The following is a 19607-nucleotide window of genomic DNA, read 5'->3' as shown; positions in this document are numbered from 1 at the left end:
TTCTCTAATTCATTACAGTATCCTCCTGTGCCAGAGGGTCCTTGCTTCTGCCATCACAGTGACTTTCGCACAGTGGATCTGCGGCCCACAGTTTATGAGATGCCCCTGACCTAGAGCAGACTGGAGTCTCTTAATAGTCCTGAACTAATTTAAAGCTTAATAAAGCTGCACAGCTGAAAGGACAGTGTTTTATATTTCACCACAAAGCCCACACTCAGATTGATGCCGGCAGGTTCCGCCTCTCCCCAGGCTCTGCCTGCCAGGTCCTCCCATCCTGTGGGTGGACAGATCCTGTCATGCATTCTCAGGGCTGTCACTCACTTAGCACATCGCTCTTTGTTTTGAGTGGGCTTTGTAATATTTACAGACATGGACTCTCATTCTTTATGTTTTCTTTTTGCTTCTAGTGGCACTGGACTCTGCTTTGATAGTGGCAGTGATTCATTTTTTTAAGTATCACTTTGCACAGCCACCCATTGTGTAGCAGATGCATGACAATCCCCTTGTGACGTTTGTATGAGCTCAGTGGTATGTTTTCTGTCCACTACAACCAATTATTGAGATTTTCATTCCCACTAAATTATCTATGTTGCTGCCTGATAAAACCACTTGCAGAAGCACGGCAGGCAACTGGCACTAGCGAAAAGTAATTGCTTAATCGTGTTTGTATTAGGAGGAAAAACAAAACTTGATTCTAGTCACAACTTCTCAGAAGTTATAATATAAGGATTTGTGAAAAATTTTAAGCAGTGAAATAGAAATTGTTAGTTTCTTTGTGTTTTAGTCCAGGAACTGCTATCAACTCTATATAATGGCCACATACAAAAGTAAGCAAAAAGCACCAACATGTAAAATCTAGTTGGACAGCAGTCGTCAGAAAGATGAGGGGCACAGTGTCAGTCACAGGAAAGATTCTGTCTTGAGGAAATGGGAGGAATTTTAATAAGTGAGTTGACAATTGAGCCAAAATTTTAAGAATTGGTAGGATTTTATAGGTAGAAATGGAATGGAAGGGGAAAAAGATCTCAAAACATCAACATGCAGAAACAGAACTTAATCCATAAATGGAAATTCATCTCAGTTTTCACAAGCTTGAGATATTTGGAAAGTAATAACACAAAGGACCTGAAAAGCCATGACTGAGAAGCTGGGGTTTTATTTTATAGGTAATGAAGAGCCATTTAAGGATTTTGACCCTAAGAATGTCAGTGACTAGACTTATCTACTGATTAAATGTGCGGGAAGAAGTTAAGGAAAACCATACCATATTCAGTGTGGTGACCGTGGACATAGTGTTTTCACTAGTGGAGAGAGGAGGAGGGAGAAGGAAGCATTTGTAATAGAAGATGATTTGCTTGTCATGTGCTGAGCTGAAGCCCACACCACACGGACAGGCCATTCACTGACATACACCCAACAGCAGTCAGAAGTCTGACCTGCAAGTTTCCCAGAGACACCAGCTGGAAGGGTGGACTGAGACTCAACTAACTGCAGAGGCAAGGTGGGCTAATGTAAGCTTTAGGTCACTGTGCTAGAATCATCTACAAGGCAGAGAAGGGGACTGGGTGTGTGAGCCCTTGGCTGCTATTTAATACTAGTGGGACACACAGTCAGACCAGGAGGTGGAAGGGAGCTTTCTGGGTAACAGTGTCAGCAAAGCCACAGAGGAAGGGGCTGGAGAAGGTGAGGGTAGAAAAGAGTCATGTGAAGTTAGTATTGAGCTGGTTGCTTCGTTCTCCAGTGGCCATTCCACTGAAGAGGTAGAGCAGATGTCTCAGCTCTGCAGGCAGTTAGGGAAGGGGCACAGGACTGGAGGTAGGAATTATAGAGGTCATTTTCATGAAGTTTGGTGATTTTTAAAGTGTTGAAACAGTAGGATTACTAAGAAGGAGACAGTTTCGGAGAAAGCATAAACATATTTTTAGGCTTAAAAAAAAAAAAAGCCAGAATAAAGAGGCCAGTAAGAGGTGAGAACTGAAGGCTGGGAATGCAGGTTGGAGAGATGGAAGCAAGCCTGCTTGCATGCCCCCTCCCACAGGGAGGGGAACAGTGCAGGGGAAGGGCAGCACTGGGGGCCAGAGAGCTCACATGGGAGGACCCCCAACTGCAGCACCTGGCCTTGTCTCTCTCTCTCCCTCGCATCAGCACAGAAGGTGAGCTGATGTGCAGAACCCCAAAGAAACACCGACTAAATGGAATGTAACCTCACAAAGGGGGAAATCCAAGTGCAGCTGTGCAGCAGGTGGCCCAGATGTTGCTTTCAAAGTATAAACTGTCACACTTGGCCCCTATATCCCTGCTGCCCACCCAGCCAAATATGACTTATCTCCAAGACCCAGCAGGGCAAGTGGAAAAAGACCCTGGCTTAAATGGAAGTACCTGCTGTGGTACAGTGACCCCAGCCACCACTGGCTCATTGAAGATCCTACTTTGACTGGTGGGACCTAAAAGATCAGCAAACATCTACCCCAGTTTCAGACCTACTCTCAGGAGCTGATGGAGAGTATGTCTGAAAAGACTCACCCAGAAATTAGACCCAACATTAATATCTCATACTAAGTCTGGCAATGGTGACTGTGTATTCTCAACTAAATAAATCTTCTATTAATCATTAAAAAAAAAAAAAAAAAAAAAAGAACACCTGAGCTTCTGAGCGGATGGGAAGAAGTCAGCAGGCCTGGGGAGGTGCCAGGAAATGAAGACAGAAGGGCGCTCACATCAGATAGAGGTTCTGAATCTAAATACCTCCCTCTAGAAACAAGCAAGGTTCACACCCAGGGTGGAAGCCTAAGAGAGTTCATCTACAGAATGTAACAGAGGAATCACAAATTTATTTTTCTAGAGAATGTAAATATCTTGACCAAGAATCACTGGAGCACGTCATTTAATTTTCTGAGTTGTGAGATGGAATTGCTTAGTTTCACTTTCCTTCTTGATATATTAACGTTTATATATAATATATATTTATGTGAATTTATATATTTATACATACACACGTAAGTGTCTGCAGTTGCTTTTTTCTAAGAGACAATATTAAAGTATCATGGGAAAAATTTCATTATTTTGGTAAGATTAACTAAACACTGCTTCTCTGGAGATCTGTAGACTAGGTTAAAACACAAAGCTGTTTTTCTCTGAATCTCTTGCCTTTGGAGAACACACAGCTCCCTCCCCTCCAAACATGGCAGGGTGTAAATGCAGGGAGAGGAAAGCTTGGCTGCACAAGGTGGCAGTGAACCTTCCAGTGCCTCAGATGTGACTCAGAGGACCAGTGTCCCTCCTTATTAGAGACAAGACTACTGGATCAAGCAGAGTGAGATGGCCATGGCAGGCAACGTTTCAGCATCAGGGCCAGGTGCCGAGGCCCCTGAGAGCCACACCATGTGTGCTCTCTGTTGGCCACTGGTAGGATCACAGCTCAGGCAAAGTATGTGTGGAAGCCCAGGAGCCCGCAGCCTGGCCTTCCAAATCCAAGCCTGGCAAGATGACCTCTTGCCCCTGGCCAACCTTGGAATCCTTCTATGCAGAGGAAAATCTGCCTCCTGGAAAGCCTTCCCTTCGCCCTAGGGAAGGCCAGGCTTCAGGCAGGTAAGCCCGCTTTCCTCATGCCTTCTCTGCAGAGGCCAGAGCCTGATTGCATTCCCAGATTTTTTAGGGACAAAGGATCTTCAAAATAATCTGTCCAGAACCAGACCAGAAAAACAGGTCTACAGGGGTAAATGGTTTGTCCAGAGTACAGGTCATTATCTGTAGGTGAGATGATAGTCATTTCCACTATGCCATGAAACATTCCAGAGCATGAATCCCTAATAAACTAGAATTGCATTTCTGGACTTTTCTATTTACATGTTCTAACCTTGTGAAGAGATCAACAATTTGTTTCAATCTGTATCCATAACATCTGTAAAAATAAACACCTGGGCCAGCTAAAGAGAAGGGTACACTTTTATTCACTCTTATTTTGCTAAATCATAAGCAAAACGTCAGAAGTAAAAAAACAGATTCAATTTTCTTTCCTTTGCTTCAGTCTTCCTAGACCCGGGTATACATAAACTGACTCTGTGAAACTTGTGGCGCCCAATAATACTTTTTTTTTTCTTAAGTATGTCTTCATGGGACGGAGAAAAAGGCCAGGTACAGAACGTGCCCCAGTTTATAGGCAGCTAATGAAATAGATTTCTTTCTCCAAAATACTAACTAGAAAGAGTTCCAACAAGCATTTGGAAGTGAAGAAAACAGTACAACTATTCCAGACATTAAAAAATATATTATCCATATCAGTTTCTCACTTTTCAAAATATTTGCTATCATGGACTAAAAAGCCTCAAAAGTAATTCCAAGTCAAATCTAGTCCTCTGGACCCTGAATTTTCCTCTCACCAATATTCTGGACACTAGTAATGCTCCATCGGGGCCAATGTCACACCAAGCAAGTTCCTTACCACTTTCCTTGTGAATTGGAAGTGGGTATTGAAAACAATAGTGGTGCAGATGTTTATGTGGTAAGATGTAATATTCTATTAGACTGTTGAAGAGTGAGATCAACACACTCAGAACCTTTGTCCGTACTTTCTGACACCACTCCCCTTCTCCCTCCCCATAAAAAGTCTTTTAGGGAATAAACTAAAATGAGAGGTGTGGTTATTGTAGAATAATTAGGCCCCATGGGAGAAGAGACACTCTGCATTTTGTTAATGCCCTAGGGTTGTGATTAGTTAATAATGATAGTGCCCTGTCATTGCATAATTATTCTACCTCCTTACAATCTTCCTGCACTGTTGGAATACAGATTCCAAGCTCGTCTGAGGCAAAACAGCAACCGCAGGCTCCTGTGTCCTGAGTATGTTTGGTGGATACAGGCAATTTTCTCTGTGTTTACAGCTATTTTATTTCCTCGACCACAAAGCCACTGTGCTCTCGCTATCTAATTATTCTGTGGGAAGTGGTTAATGAATGCACTGAAGGCACATTCTTGCTGTCTTCTGTTAATGTTGTTTTGTGCAGCTTCAAAGAAAAATCTCTTGCTGTCTGGGGAAAGAGGGGAGGAAAGTTAGGATGAGAAAATTAACTTATTTGGTCCCTAGAAAGCAAGGTCCTTTCTGGGACAGACTTAACGCTAGGCATGACTTGCAAATATGTGGATAAAGGACAGGGGGATTTCTTTTTGTAGGAAAAGGATAGAAGTAGGGAGGTGGTTTTAAAGGTTAGGTTGACAATCCCCTGATGGCCAGTTGTTCTGCCTTTTGTTGTGGACCTGACTCTTCAGAGGGTGAAGTTGCTGTAGTGCCAACAGCCAGCCTCACCCATTATTAGGAACCCAGTTCCTCACCCAGCCTCCTCACAGATGAGACAAATGTAGGTTTATTCCATCAGTTCCTGCTCACAGCGCAAGTGATAGGGAAGGTGGGGTCATCGAAGATGACCTTTGATTTGGCTCTGCCTCTGCTCCTGCCTGTGCATAGGAGTAGATGCTTGGGAGCCGAAAGTAGACATCCAGTCACTCCTGCTTAAGAGTTACATCTGAGGAAGGAAGGGTGTTTCCAGCCTTGTTCAGGAGTCACCAAGGCAGCAGCTGGCTTCATCGGGTATATTTTTAATAATATGTGCATTTTCTGTGGCGTGACAGCAGAGAGGATAAGTCTTGTGCTGATCCCAGCCTCAGCTATATAGTTAGGAGCCCTTGCCTGGTCAAAGTGGCCTCAGCCTGAACATGCTAGATAAGGGGGCCCATCTACCTGCCTCGGCCTGCAATAGAATCTCCTTCTACTCATTCACTCAGCAAATGCCTAGTTAGTGCCTCCAGTGTATCAATGACTCTTGCAGGTTCTAGGGAATAAAAAAGGCAACAATCCTGCTCCTTGGGTTTTTGTTTGTTTGTTTGTTTGTTTAATATGTAGAATAGAACTATAATTTCTTATTCTTACATGGTGTTTTACCTGCCTCCTATAACTATCCTCCTTTCCTGTCACAAGTCAAACTTTACCTCTCTATAATCTTTCACTTTCTCATGCCTCCAGCTAAATTTTACACCTTGCCCTAAGGGAAATTGATAGAACTGCACCAGACGTCCCTGAGACCAGTGGTTCTCAAACAAAGAGTGTGGACAAGAAGCAGAGGGCTTGGTGAAGTCAGATTCCTCAGCCCCACAACCAGGGATTCAGCTCAGCGGGTCTTGGTAAGCCCAGGAAGTCCAGGAGGGCCTCCACTAAATCCGAAGGAGAAAAAAATGACCTTTCACCATGGAATTCATATGTGGTCACAGTGTCCCCAGAAGCAGTGTGGCACCTGACCCAAGGTGGCAACAGTTCTGACCAAACGGTCATCAGAGTTATCTCAGCAGCCCTTGGCCATGGCTTGGAGGGAGTTGACACCAGTCTGCTTTCTTTGTCGTGGTCATTTTTCTCCATGGCTTGGTCTTAGGATTTAAGTTGGGTGTGCTCAGCGTGGCAGGTGCTGGATGGTTGCCCCCAGGACAGAAGATTAGGAGCTACTGAGGTGAATGATGGAGCTTGTACTTAGGTAGCTTCCTTGTTCCTCGGTCTCTGATAGAGCTGGGTGTTCACGTTTCCCAGTTTCGCTGTGGGAGGTGAAGAAAGGCCCCTCACAAAGTTCTGCCTTCCTGGAGTCCTCATGTCCCTACCAGAACCAGCCATCATGGTTGGCACTAGTAAAGACAATAAGCTTTTCAAAAGTAGGTTGATGGGCCTTCCGAGGCCACCAGGCTTAGCCAGGGGTCTGCAGAAACCCCTTGATGTCTGACTCTCCAGGGCCTCTGCCTTCTGGTTTCCACAAACAGGAACAAGGCTCCCCTGAGGCGGCTTGGCTCCCTTTAGAAGCCGCCGCTTCCCAGACAGTTCTCCTTTATATTGACCTGAAATCTCCCTCTTTAAAAACTTCCCTTGCTGATCCCAGTTTTGGTCTCTTGAGCTACAAAGAATCTTTTTGATGTCAAGACTGGTCCTTCCCTTGGTCTTCTTTCTGGGCTAAAGCTTACCTTTTTATCAACGGTCTCTCATTCAACTTGACTTTCATGTCTTGTCACCCTCCTCTGGATGCTTTTGAGACTCTGTGCCCACACAGCTTTCCGGTTGGCCAGAGTAATAATAAAAGCTGCAGAATTTGTCATGTAGTTGCCTCTTGGGGAGCAGGGGCGGAGGGTTGCATCTTCAGGTGTTGTGAAATAAGGGGAAAAACCACTTCTCCTTGGAGAACAGACGACCAGACCTCCCCATTTGGATAGACTCACTAAATGTTTCTCTGTCACCAACTATTTCTCTGTAAGTGCCACCTCATTCTATTCTCATATCCATTCTGAGGCAGGTCATGTTGCTCCCACTCTGATTAATTCTGAGCATCAGCTATATTGGGCAGATTGCCAGAGGTCTTACAGATTGGAAGCAACAGAGCCAAATAATCAAAGGTGGATGTGGATGACTTCAAGTTCACAGCTTCTATAAGTCAATCTCTGCAGTAGCCACAAGATTGATCCGGGAGGTAAGTAGGATGTTCAGTTCAATATCAGCATGGTGTCCGCTCTCTAGAGCCACTTGGCTGTGTTTAAATCCTGGCTCTGCCTCTTACAGTGGTGCGACCTTCCATGACTTGCTCTACCTCACAGGATGATTATGGATAACTATATGGGATGATATGTGTACAGTGCTTAGAATAATAGATAGCACATGGTAACCAGTCAAAAGACGGTAGCTTTGTTCTTGGAGTGAACTGGAGAACATATAGTTTTCTGTTGCTGCTGTGACCAGTGACCACAAACCTAGTTGCTTCAAATAACACACATTTCTGTTATCTTACTGTTCTGTCCATCAGAGATCCAGCAGAGTTACTGGGTTTGTTCAGAGTGTCAGTGGGCAGCATCCCTTGTGGAAGTGCTAGAGGAGAACCCATTTTTCTTGCCTTCTGCAACTTCTACAGGCCACCAACTTGACTTGGTTCCTGGATCCTCCTTCCATCTTCAGAGCTAGCAATGTTGGGCCAAGTCCTTCTCATGCTGCCATCTCTGTGGATTTTTTCTTCCAAATCCTTCTTCCATTCATGTGAATCCACATGGACAAACCCAGATAATATTCCCATCTCAGGATCCGCTGATGTGCAACTTTAATTCCATCTACCATTTTAATTCTTCTGAACCATGTGACTTGACATGTTCCCTTTTTATTGTTGTTGTTTTTTGGTACTGGGGATGGAACCCAGAGCCTTGTGTATGCAAAGCACATACTTTACTACTGAGCATCCTTCTAACCCCAAATGAAACTTTCTGTAAGGTAAGATCAGTCGTGACTATTATCTGGGCTGCTTTAGGAAAGTCTGCACCACAACTCTCTTACATCTAAATTGCAGAAGCCATATGGCCTCCCCATGCAGGCCTTGTGCACACAGCTACAGTGCTGGCTTCCATCTGAGTCCCTCACATATGCACTTGAGCAGTCCATTGAGCATTCTGAATCTTGGGTATGGAGGAAAGGATTCCTGTCTAGTTCTCAGGCTGCCTGGGAAGATCCCACGTGCAATGAAAGACTATATCTGACAAACATATGATTATTATTGAAAGGGATTAGGGAAAAGAAACCAGGAGCTGCACTTACCTGGGTAGGTCCAGCACTCAGCTATTTTAAGATATTGGACAGTAGTTATTCCTGGTGATCTCCTAGCACTGTTTTCTTTCTTTTTTTTTTTTTTTTTTAAGAACCCTGTGTAGGAAGGGGCCAAATGATATAGGCACCCATACTGTGACCTACAGTTTTGACCTGGGCCAAGAAACTCTTCTGGATGAAAGAATTATTTATTATTTTATTATTATTTATAAATTTATTATTCACCCAAGACAGACCACAGCTGAGGAGAAAGAACCATCCTGTCCTCTCAGTTGGGATTGATTTTGGGGATCACTTGTTGTTTTTCCAACAATGAACTAACCCAGTCAGATGAGCAAAGAAATTCTGTGACCAGCTCAGAGTAGGCATGGCCTCACCACCAACCTCTCTTGCCCACCTCGCTCCATACATGCTCTGACACCCCCACGATTTTCTCAAAAGAGCGCAGGCTCTATCTGCTAGTGAAGGCCTGGCTTTCAGTCGCTGCATGTGCATTTCCTTTCCTGGTTAGCCTGTTGCTCAGGACATCTCTGGGCCGTTAGAGAGGTTTTTTTTTTTTTTTTTTAATTTTTTTAATATTTATTTTTTAGTTCTCGGCGGACACAACATCTTTGTTGGTATGTGGTGCTGAGGATCGAACCCGGGCCGCACGCATGCCAGGCGAGCGCGCTACCACTTGAGCCACATCCCCAGCCCTGTTAGAGAGGTTTTAACCAGTGGTAAAGCAGGTGACAAATGCAACAGATGGCAGGTGATCCCTGCGAGCGTGAACAGGTGCTGCCCCCACTGCATCCTCTGAGCTTGCTTCTGCAAACCCTTGTGGGGAGGGAGTGACATTCTCCTGACAGAGGCATTCTGAATGATTATGATCCACCATTTCTATACCACCTTCTGAAAGGCTCCTTGAGCATTTTGTAAAATTTCAGTGAGAAAATGAAGGATGCAGCTCTCAGTGGAGACTGAAGGCAGTTTTAGGTGGGCAGAATGCAGTTACTCAAGACAGCCTCTTGCCAGTGTGCCAACACTGGAATAAGAAAGTTCGTGTGTTGGTGGTCTTTAATTTGTCCCTGTCTATTTATCTAGGATCTTTTCTCTATCATGCATCTATTGAACTCTTAAGCAATCTCAACCAAATACTTAAAAATTACATGATAAATTTGAGTTTTTCTTTTGGCTTAAACAGCTTATTAAAATTCAGAAGGTTCTTAAAAGTAATTAGATGAGCAGTTGAGAGATCTTTTTCCATGTGAGGCTCAAGTTAAGGTGAATTTTCAAAGTACCGTCCAGTAACGTAGAGCACAGGGAACCTTCTTGTTTTAAGCCACTACATCTAGTTACTTTCTTAGTCTCAGTTTTAATTTCTCTCTGTCCTGTTACTCACCTTCTCTTCATTTTTCTACTGGGTCTTCCAAGAATCACGTAAGAGGTGAGAAGATATGTTCAGAACTATTAGTATAGCCAGTCTTCCTGGGTTTTCAAATAAATAGGAAACAAAGACATAAACAGACCTCAAATTTGTGTGTTGTTTATTATCAGTAACAAAATGGGCCTGCAGCATTTCTAAGCCTCCACTTCTCCCATAGCCCAAAGAACCAGGCCTGCTCGGTGCTTGTGAGCTACGTGTCTCTTTAAGGAGTTCTCTCCAACTTGCTGTTCACCATTACACCTGTAAATTGTCCACATAAGAGGCAGAGTACCACTTTCACACCCTCTTCTTCAAAACTACATTATAGATCTGAAGGACCTCAGAAGTCATCCATGTGTATTTTAGTCAGCTTTGAGTCACTATGACCAAAACATCTGACAAAAACAACTTAGAGGAGGAAGTTTATTTTGGCTCAAGGTTTTAGAGATTTAGTTCACGGTTGGCCAACTCCATACCTTTGGGCCCAAAGTGAGGCGGAACATCATGGCACAAGGGTGTGGTGGAGGAAAGCAGCTCAGTACATGGCAACTGGGAATCTGCTCACCAGGGCCAAAAAAAAAAAAAAAAAAACCAAAGGAATGCCCCCAGTGACCCACCTCCTTCAGCCACATTCCACCTGCCTACAGTTATCATCCAGTTAATCCATTCAAGTGGATTAATCCACTGATCAGGTTACAGCTCTCATAATTTAATCATTTCACCTCTGAACATTCTTGCATCATCTCACGCATGAATTCTTGGGGGACACCCAACATCCAAACCATAACAATGACCTGTGAGCCCAACCAGCTGTGGTGTCATTCGGCTCCTTTCTCTCACCTCTGTATGAAGCGCTAGCCAGGGCGCCATTGTCAAGTCTCCTTTCCAGGCTTTATATTTCTCTGGGTGAGAGCAACAGCACACAGCATCAGTGGGTTCCTGATTCCTGGTGTGGATATCATAGGAAGAGGGGCATAGAGCCTGGTACATGGTCTTCACTGTGATTTGCTAGGAGGTATAGGTGATGAAGAGTCATAAAGTCATCAATAACTGAAGATGTTTGCACTGAAAAGTCAAGAAAATTTTCTTGATTGTTGTATGAAACATATCCCACATAGTCCTGTCTCCAGTAAACGGTGAAGATCTCAATCTCCAAAGAGTGCCAGATGCTGTGCCATCTTTACACAGACCACCTTACTGAACCTTCACAATGACACTTTGAGTTAGATGCTTTGTTTTAAGCAGCCATTAAAAAGCAATGAAATGCCGGGCGCAGTGGCGCATGCCTGTAATCCCAGTGGCTCGAGAGGCTGAGGCAGAAGGATCTCTAGTTCAAAGCCAGTCTCAGCAATGACAATGTGCTAAGCAACTCAGCGAGACCCTGTCTCTAATAAAATAAAAAAAAAAAAATAGGACTGGGGATGAGGATCAGTGGTTGAGTGCCCCTGAGTTCAATCCCTGGTACCCCCCGCCCCCAGAAAAAAAGCAATGAAGCAGAGGTTTGGAAGAACAGTTTGGGTCCAAGCACTCTGTCTTTACAACCTTACCACCAGTGATTGGTTTTAAGATTCCACTGGAAGGAAGTAGTTGGGTTACTTATGTAGAGCTACAGCTCATTTCTCAGTAGCTGTGGTGCCAAGCTGGACTCTTTTTCCTGCCCTTCTCAGCAATGGCCAGGCCTCCATGGTGCTTCCGCTGCTCACTGTGGATCAGAAGCAGGGTCACTATTTCCACGTTAGAGTGCAGAGGATTCAAGATTAATGAGGTCTCTGCACAAAGTAAGCTGCAGACATGGAGAATAAAGCCCTACCATGCATTTGGTATCTCCAGCAATTTCAGTGACAGCCCCAGGCAGTAGCACAGTGGCAGGTCCTTCATACAGGCTGCTTGGATGAAGGTGTGCAGCAGGCCTTTCTCAGCTATTGATCTTCATGCTTTGGCACCTGCTTCTGCCTCAGTGGTGTGAGTGGCAGCCAAGTTCAGGGCTGTCTGCAACAACAGGAGCTTGTCAAGCTTCTTAGAGAATCTGGCGCCTCAATGTCCCCCCTTCCATACCTCATTCTGGTGGCAGTTTGGTTCCTCTTCCTCTTTTTGGGCTGTGTGAGGAATGTCTCATCTCCTCAGCCTGTTCTTTTTCATTCCCTTCCCTTAGATATGAAAGAAAAGAAAAATAGAGACCTGAATAAGTAAGCATTTCCCGACAGTCACTGCACACCTGCACTGGAGTCGATTTACTAGCTACATTTCATCGGGACAGACTCCTTGTGATTTTTCCTTTGCCCTAATGAAATGTAGGTTTTTATGATAGCATATCAAGCTCCTTTGCGATGCAAGAAGTTGACCAGGTCTTTTCCTCCAAAACTGCCAAAAACTCTGTATCAGTCTTATATTAGCACGGCCTCCAAGCACCATATGGTTATGGTTGGTATGACATGTGGTTTTCCATCCTGTAACAGACTTATGATAGTTCCACTTAGGTTTTTCACTTTACAGTGGTTTGAAGGTAGTTTATATTCAGTGGAAAAAGTACTTCAGATTTTGAATTTTGATCCTTTTCTGACTAGCACCTTATGGCACAGTACTTTCTGACAGGCTGGGCAGTAGCAGTGAGCCTCAGCTCCTGGCCAGTCACATGGTCACCAGGGGAAGCCCTGGTCCTCTCCACAGTGTCCCATGCTGCCAAGCTAGGGGTAGGTAGGCTGGGTGGGTTAGGTGCATTTCTGACTTAACGATATTTTAAATTCATGATGGATTACTGGGACATGATCCCATTACAAGTGGAGAAACATGTATATTTTCTGTTTATATCTTTGACTCTTAAGTGTGTCTCCTTTAGTCACCATAGTTGGATCTTATTTTTGGAATTTACGGTTAAATGCAGTCATGTGATAAATGCTTTTAAGAAAATACCTGATTTTTGATTACTGCTTTTATGAATATGGTTGAACTTATGCTGAGCATAGTAGTGTACACCTATAATCCAAGAAATTCAGGAGGCTGAGGCAGGAGGATTACTAGTTCAAGGTCAGCCTCAGCAATTTAGTGAGACCCTAAGCAACATAATGAGACCCTGTCTCAAAATTAAAAATAAAAAGGGCTTGAGGTGCTGCTAAGTGGTTAAGCACCCCTAGGTTAAATCCCCAGTACAAAAAAATATTAATATAGTTGAATTTATGCCTGCCATTTTACTTCTTGTCTTCTATGTTCGTGTCAGTCTAGTCTTCCCTTATTGTTTTATTTTATATTAATTAAATATTTTCTAGCATAAAATTTTAATTTAATGATTTTTTTCAATGTTCTTAAAATTTATTTCCTTAGTGGTTATTTTAGAGGTTCTAACATAGAACATATCAAAATCTACTTCCAGTTTATATTAATTTCAGCAAGATACAGAAATGTTCCTCCTATGTAATTCTTTTCCATCCTTCCTTATTCTGCTACTGTTTATTTACATATTATGTTTATATATATATGAAAAAACCAATAACATAGTGCTATATTTACTAATTTATAAAATCTTATGTCTTCTGAATAAACTAAAAGAATAGCGAGAAAGTACATATTTTATTTACAGAGTCCTTGTGGAACCTTAAATTTCTAGTTCTCTTTATTTTTTCCTGCAGACTCAAGTTATCATGTGGTATATTTCCTTGCTCCAATACAGTGGCACCCACCCACTTCCTGTGTGCTGTTATTATCAAATATGTGCATTTTCAGTATTATGCACTAACCAATACGATCATACACGTTGCTTTAGTCAACTAAATTTTTAATTTGTCAAGAGGAAAACTGCAATCATATTCTCATAATTACATAACTGCTTATATTGGTGGATGTTTTTTAATGTGTGGATTTATATCACAATCTGTAATCACTTGTGTTCAGCCTGAAGAACTTCATTATTTCTTGTAAGGCAGGTCTACTGGCAATGAATTTTATCCCCCTACCCCCCATCTAGGAACATCTTCCTTTCTCCTTCATTTGCTGGATATAATTTTTAATTGATAGGGTTTTGTTTTGTGGGGTTTTTTTGGGGGGGGTTGTTTTTGTTTTGTTTTGCTTTACTTTTCAGCACTTTGAACTGTGTGTTGACATTGTTTATGCTGAGAAGTGAGCAGTGAAACTTCTGGAATTCCCTTGTACATGAGTAGTCTTTTTTCCTCTTATTTCAAGATAGTAAAAGCTGTCAGCATTTTTACTATATAGTTATCCTATTTGTAGTTTGTTGGTTTTCTTGCATGTGTTGATTTTTTTCATCAAATTTGGAAAATTATAAGCCATTACCTCTTCAAATGTTTTATCTGGTCTCTTCTCTCTCCTTTCAGTATATGCAATATATGTATGAATGTGTGTGCTTAATGGTATGCCATATTTCTGAGCTTGTTCATTTTTCTTTTTCTATTCTTCAGAATGTACATAATCTATAAATATAAAAGTTCACTCATTTTTCTGCCATTTCATACTTACTATTGAGCCCTATGGTGACTTTTTCATTTCAATTCTTTTTTCAGCTCTAGAATTTCCATTTTCTTTTAATAATTGCTCTTTTGGTTAGTATTATTTGATGATGAAACACTGCCATGTTCTTTAATTCTTTAAGTATTGATTTTCTTTAGTTCTTTGAAAATGTTTATAATGTCTGCTTTCATGTCTTTGCAGTGTCTACTATCTGGGCCCTCTCAAACACACTTCCTTTTGTCTACTTTTTTCCTCTGCAGGGGTCATACTTTGTTTCTTTACAGGTCTATAATTTTTTGTTAACAACTGGACATTCTAGATAATGGTTCATAGGAGTTCTGGATACTAATCCTCCTCACTCACTCCACTCCCTCCCCGACTGGCTTCTTGTTTGCTTATTTGCTTAGCAACTTAGCAAAACTAGTTCAGTGAGATCTGATCCCCTAAGTGTGGCTCTGATGTCATTCCTCAGTAGGCACAGATTTGGGCTGAGTGACGTTTTGCTTTTTCCTTTTAAATGGATCTTTCCTCCAAATGGCTGTGTGAGTGCCTCTTTGCCTGATCTTTGTTGAATTTCTGGCTGTCACATCCATTTGTTAGCCTCAGCTATTTGCTTGGCTCTATTTGGTTTGGCCTTGTAGCATATAGTGTCCCCACAGTCTGATCTAATTAGAGCCAGTCCCTTTTGTAAGCGTCCTCTTTGAGCTAGGTCTCAGTCTTGCTCTGACCTCAGGAACTCCTCTTAGCTGGTCTGCTCTGCTGTCATGCAGCTGTCAGCCTCCTTTTAATTGTTCACCATCACAATTTTTGTTTCCAAGAGCACCTTAGGCTTGAACTTTCTCATACTTTATTCCAAATGAATTCACTCCCCCTAGAAGATCTGTGGATCTCTCTGTTCTTAAGGCCTAGCTCACCCTCTAGACAGAATCTGAGTGTCACTCTTCCAGAGCTGTTGTAGGGACAGCAGCCTTCTTTTCTCTGAATGACTCCTCGGGTCTGTATGAGGGTTGCTGTCCCAAGGTGGCTTACCTTTCACAGAATAGAACCTTCAGCCTATAAATGAGTGGTGAGGGTGAATGGAGCCAGAACTCTGCCTATTAGCAGAGACTGGTTGAGGAAAACAGCTCCTGCAAAGGGGTGGGGGGGGATTAGAAATGCCAGGGGTCTGCTCTTTCCTGGAAGAACCACAACCCTAGATTTGGAGCTGTGTTTTGTGATTTTTTTTTTTTATTATTATGAGCTTAACTATCTTGGAACATTATTTTTGGGAAGTTGAAGATAGGCCCTTTGGGTAATGCTTTACAATTGATTCTGAAAGATACTAGGAGAAAGGACAAATTGGGGACCTCTTTAAAAGGCCTGACCTGTCTTCTTGACCATACTTGCCCAGAGTAGAGCTTCCATTTTACTGAGCTTCAGGGAGGTAGGGGAGAAGTGGTACCAGGTAAGGGAGCCTGTTATGGTTCCAGTGCCACAAATTCTCTGTTCTTACTGAGCTTTGGTAAGTTTTCCTAAGAAAAATCTCTATATGTTTGTATATGCACTTAGGACAATTGTCAGAGACTTTTAAATAGTTTAATTTTACAAATTTCACCAGCTATGATTGTTTCACTGGGGACAAGAGCCTTAGATAGCTTCATACTGCCATTCTAGAAGTGCTTCCCTCGTGTCACTTAAAACTGTGTGGATTTTTCTAAGTCTTTGTTACTAGTTTAGAATCCAAATATGCTTTGGGGATAGGCTTTATTCACGGGCACAGCAATCTGGTAAGGACTGTTATATGTATATGACTCATATCAAATGGCACATGGGGACTACTTGTATTTCTAGCAGTTCAGGTGGACTAGGTCATCAGAAGACCGTCCCACTGAAGAAAACTAAAATGTATAATGAGTTATTGTTATGAATATTTTTAATCACATAAAAAACTAAAATAATTAGTAGAATATACAGATATCAATAAGAAGTAAAAGAGGCAGCCCAGAGAAATGAGTAGCACATTGAAGATGCCTTCCTCTTGAGGACGTTTGATGAATCAGGAACTTGAGCAACAGTTCTCAGAAGCTCCTGCTACCTGAGTAATACACACAAGTCCAGAGCCCACCTGCAGTACCTAATGGGAGGCCATCCCTCTACACGTCTGAAACACCAAAAGGCCAAGCTTTTAGTGGAAGAGAAACAAGAAATATTCCCCTTTAGGAAACAATACAGAAGAAAAATCTGTGTCGAGTACAACTAGGGGAGTATCTCCCTGAGAATTATTACAGTGCATGAGCTTGCAACCCAGCTTTATCTGGGTGGTCCCAAAAATCCTCAGGCTATTTAAAGAGGTCCCCAGCTTGTCCTTTCCTCTAGGACCTTTAAGAATCAAATGTAAAGCATCCTCAAAAGGGCCTGTCTTCAACCCAAGCCTCAAAGACTTCCCAGAAATAATATTCTAAGAGAGTTAAGCTCAGAATAAAAACACCACAAAGCACACATGTAAACCATGGACTGAGAGTAAGAAGCAACAGACATAGTAAGACATCATATTCATAGCCACCAAGACCTCAGATGGTAGGAATTATTAGCATGCAACAGAAAAAGAAGTAAAATTAATACCATTTTTAAAAATTTGAAAATGAAAAAGCAATTGATTATGAAAAATAACCACACATTGATAAACTTCAGAAGTGAGAAACTGATCAAAATGTGAAATTTAATGGACATATAAGCATATTAAATAACACTGAGCGAATTTGACAGGTAAATGTTGATGAAATACATTTATTTAGCTATTCTAGGTTGACGGTTTGTTTATCTCAGCATACTACTACACTCTGCCTCCCATTATTAATAGTGACATGCCAGGTATTAGATGGCTAATTGTGGGTTGTTTTGTTTTGGTTTTGCCTGGCCATTTTTGTCATCTTTGGTGTTCTGCACCTTTCATTATGGTGTATGCATGATTTGTTTTTATTTTCTCTGCTTGGAATTCATTGTGATCCTTGGATATGTGGATGGGGTGAGGGGGTACCAGTTCTGGAAAGTTCTTGGTCGCTAACTTTTCTGATATTACTCTTCCCATTCTTTTTTTTCCCTCAGGAACTTCAACTAGACACATTAGATCTATTCCATATCATTTGATCACCTATATTTTGTTTCTCATTTAGGTATAAATCTCCACAAATCTGTCTTCCAGCTCACCAAATTCTTTCTTCATATTGAAGCCCAAGAATTATTATTACTAATTTTGTTATGCACAAGTTTTTGGTTTTAAAACAAAAAGTCCATAATTTTTAGAACTGCAATATGAAGTATGTCAGTGAGGTGATGTATGGTCTAAAATTTACCTTAAAATACACTTACAAAGAGGGTTAGATAGGTTCTTGAGCATTGCAGAACGTGGATGTGGATCTAAAGGATTTTGTTTTATTGTCTCTGTTGTTTTTGAAAAGTTTCATAATATAAGAGGACCAGAAACATTGACTTGGATTTATAAAATTTTCTTTAATTTTTTTTCTTAAATAATAACAATGTAAGGTTGTCAGAACTCAGTGCCTTTCATGAAATCTGACAAGGTGGGGAATTCATTTTTTTTTAAAGCTGATTTGACTCATCCAAAAGGAACCACAAACAAGGTGCATTTCAAGCAGGGCTGTGTGGTCTCTGAAGGCAGCACAGGGGTGAGTTCTTCTGGGCAGGAACACTCGGGCTATCCTAGATGCTAGATGGAAAGGAAGTCCACATGCTCAGCATTTCACAGCTAGAAATGGACCAAGTGCTGCTTCCCCAAAACTCCCTTGATACTGGGGATTGAACCCAGAAGCACTTTACCACTAAGCTACATCCCCAGTCTTTTTTTTCTTTGAAACAGGGTTTCAATAAGTTGCTAAGGCTGTCCTCAAACTTACAGTCTTCTTGCCTTAGCCTCATGAATCACTAGGATTACAGGTGTGTGCCACGACACCCAGTCCAAGTGCTTCTTTTAGCAGAATCAAGTTTAGCCAGACCACCATCACCATAAGGCAAAACACTGTCTGTGATAAAGGTTAGCAGATGTAAGGCACTTTTCATTTTGAGAAGCAATCATAAGTGCAAAAGGAAGTTACTCTAGAAAACCACTTTGGGAAACCATTTTGGGGGTATTAAAAAAAAAATTTTGGAAAGTCACCTTGAAAAATATTAGGTAGTTCCTCAAAATGTTAAAAATGGGTTTATCATATGACCCAGCATTTCCAGTCCTAGATATACTTAATATACTCGAGAATTAAAACCATGCATGCCTACATAAAAAGTTGAAATCAAATATTCAAGCATCATTATTCACAATGCTCAAAAGTGGAAACAACCCAAAGGTCCACAACTGAAGAATGGATGAACAAGGTATAAAGCTATTCACATAATGAATGTAAGTCAGCAGCAAAAAGTGAATGAGGTACTGGCACATGTCACCACAGAGACAAACCTTGAAAACACTATGCTTAGTGAAAGAAGTTAATCATAAAAGATCCCATTTTATTATTTTGTTGATATAAAATATCCAGACTAGGCAAATCTGTATGGATAAGAAAGCCAAGAATTGCCATTTGACTCCCCCATCTCTGCCCCTTTTTTGTGATATTAATTTTCAGGCTGGTTGACAAGGAAACTAACGGGACAGAGGCTGTCCTAAAGTGGGGATAATGGAAGATCATGCAAATGACAGGCCTCCCAGTCACAAAGGTTTCCCTACTACCCAGCAGTGAGCATGTTCACTGCATTGGCAAGAGAGCAGCTATGAGTATGATGATCTCTTTAATCACCAGATCTAATGTCAAAATTGCTATGCATATAATCCCATTGTCTCTCACCCAAAAAACACAAGGGAGGATTGTGGATTTATGATGATGAAGTGACTCCTCGTTTTCTGTGATGAAGGCAGACTGCTTCCCAGGACAGCTGGCTTGCACTCATCTGTGCTCTTTTTCTCCCTTTTCTCGTCTGTTTTTCAGTGGCTGCTTCAACCCCCAACTCCACTGCTGGTGCAGCCATGAATTCCTTGACCTCTCTTGGGACTCTGCAAGGACTGGCTGGAGCCACTGTTGGACTGAATAATATTAATGCACTAGCAGGTACCATAAACAGTGAGTATTTGCTGCTCTGGTGGACAGCCTT

The 19607-nt window shown here is 41.9% G+C and overlaps 1 protein-coding gene across 16 annotated transcripts in view; it reads left to right on the top strand.

The window, feature by feature from the left end:
- Positions 1-19607, top strand: part of CELF2 (CUGBP Elav-like family member 2) — a 501848-nt gene that overhangs the window by 461984 nt on the left and 20257 nt on the right. For 12 of the 16 annotated variants that reach the window (XM_081300440.1, XM_081300428.1, XM_081300425.1 and 9 more), the window contains one exon: positions 19445-19564. In XM_081300440.1, the coding sequence (XP_081156566.1) occupies positions 19445-19564 (120 nt within the window). Of the gene's footprint in view, positions 1-19444; positions 19577-19607 lie in introns of all 16 variants that reach the window. The other 4 variants (XM_081300426.1, XM_081300433.1, XM_081300429.1 and 1 more) reach the window with 1 other exon arrangement.

This window comes from Spermophilus citellus (genome assembly GCF_964194105.1).
Source record: "Spermophilus citellus genome assembly, chromosome: 6".
Taxonomy (NCBI): domain Eukaryota; kingdom Metazoa; phylum Chordata; class Mammalia; order Rodentia; family Sciuridae; genus Spermophilus; species Spermophilus citellus.
Note: the sequence above shows the minus strand (reverse complement) of the source record. Positions and strands in the feature narration are given on the sequence as shown.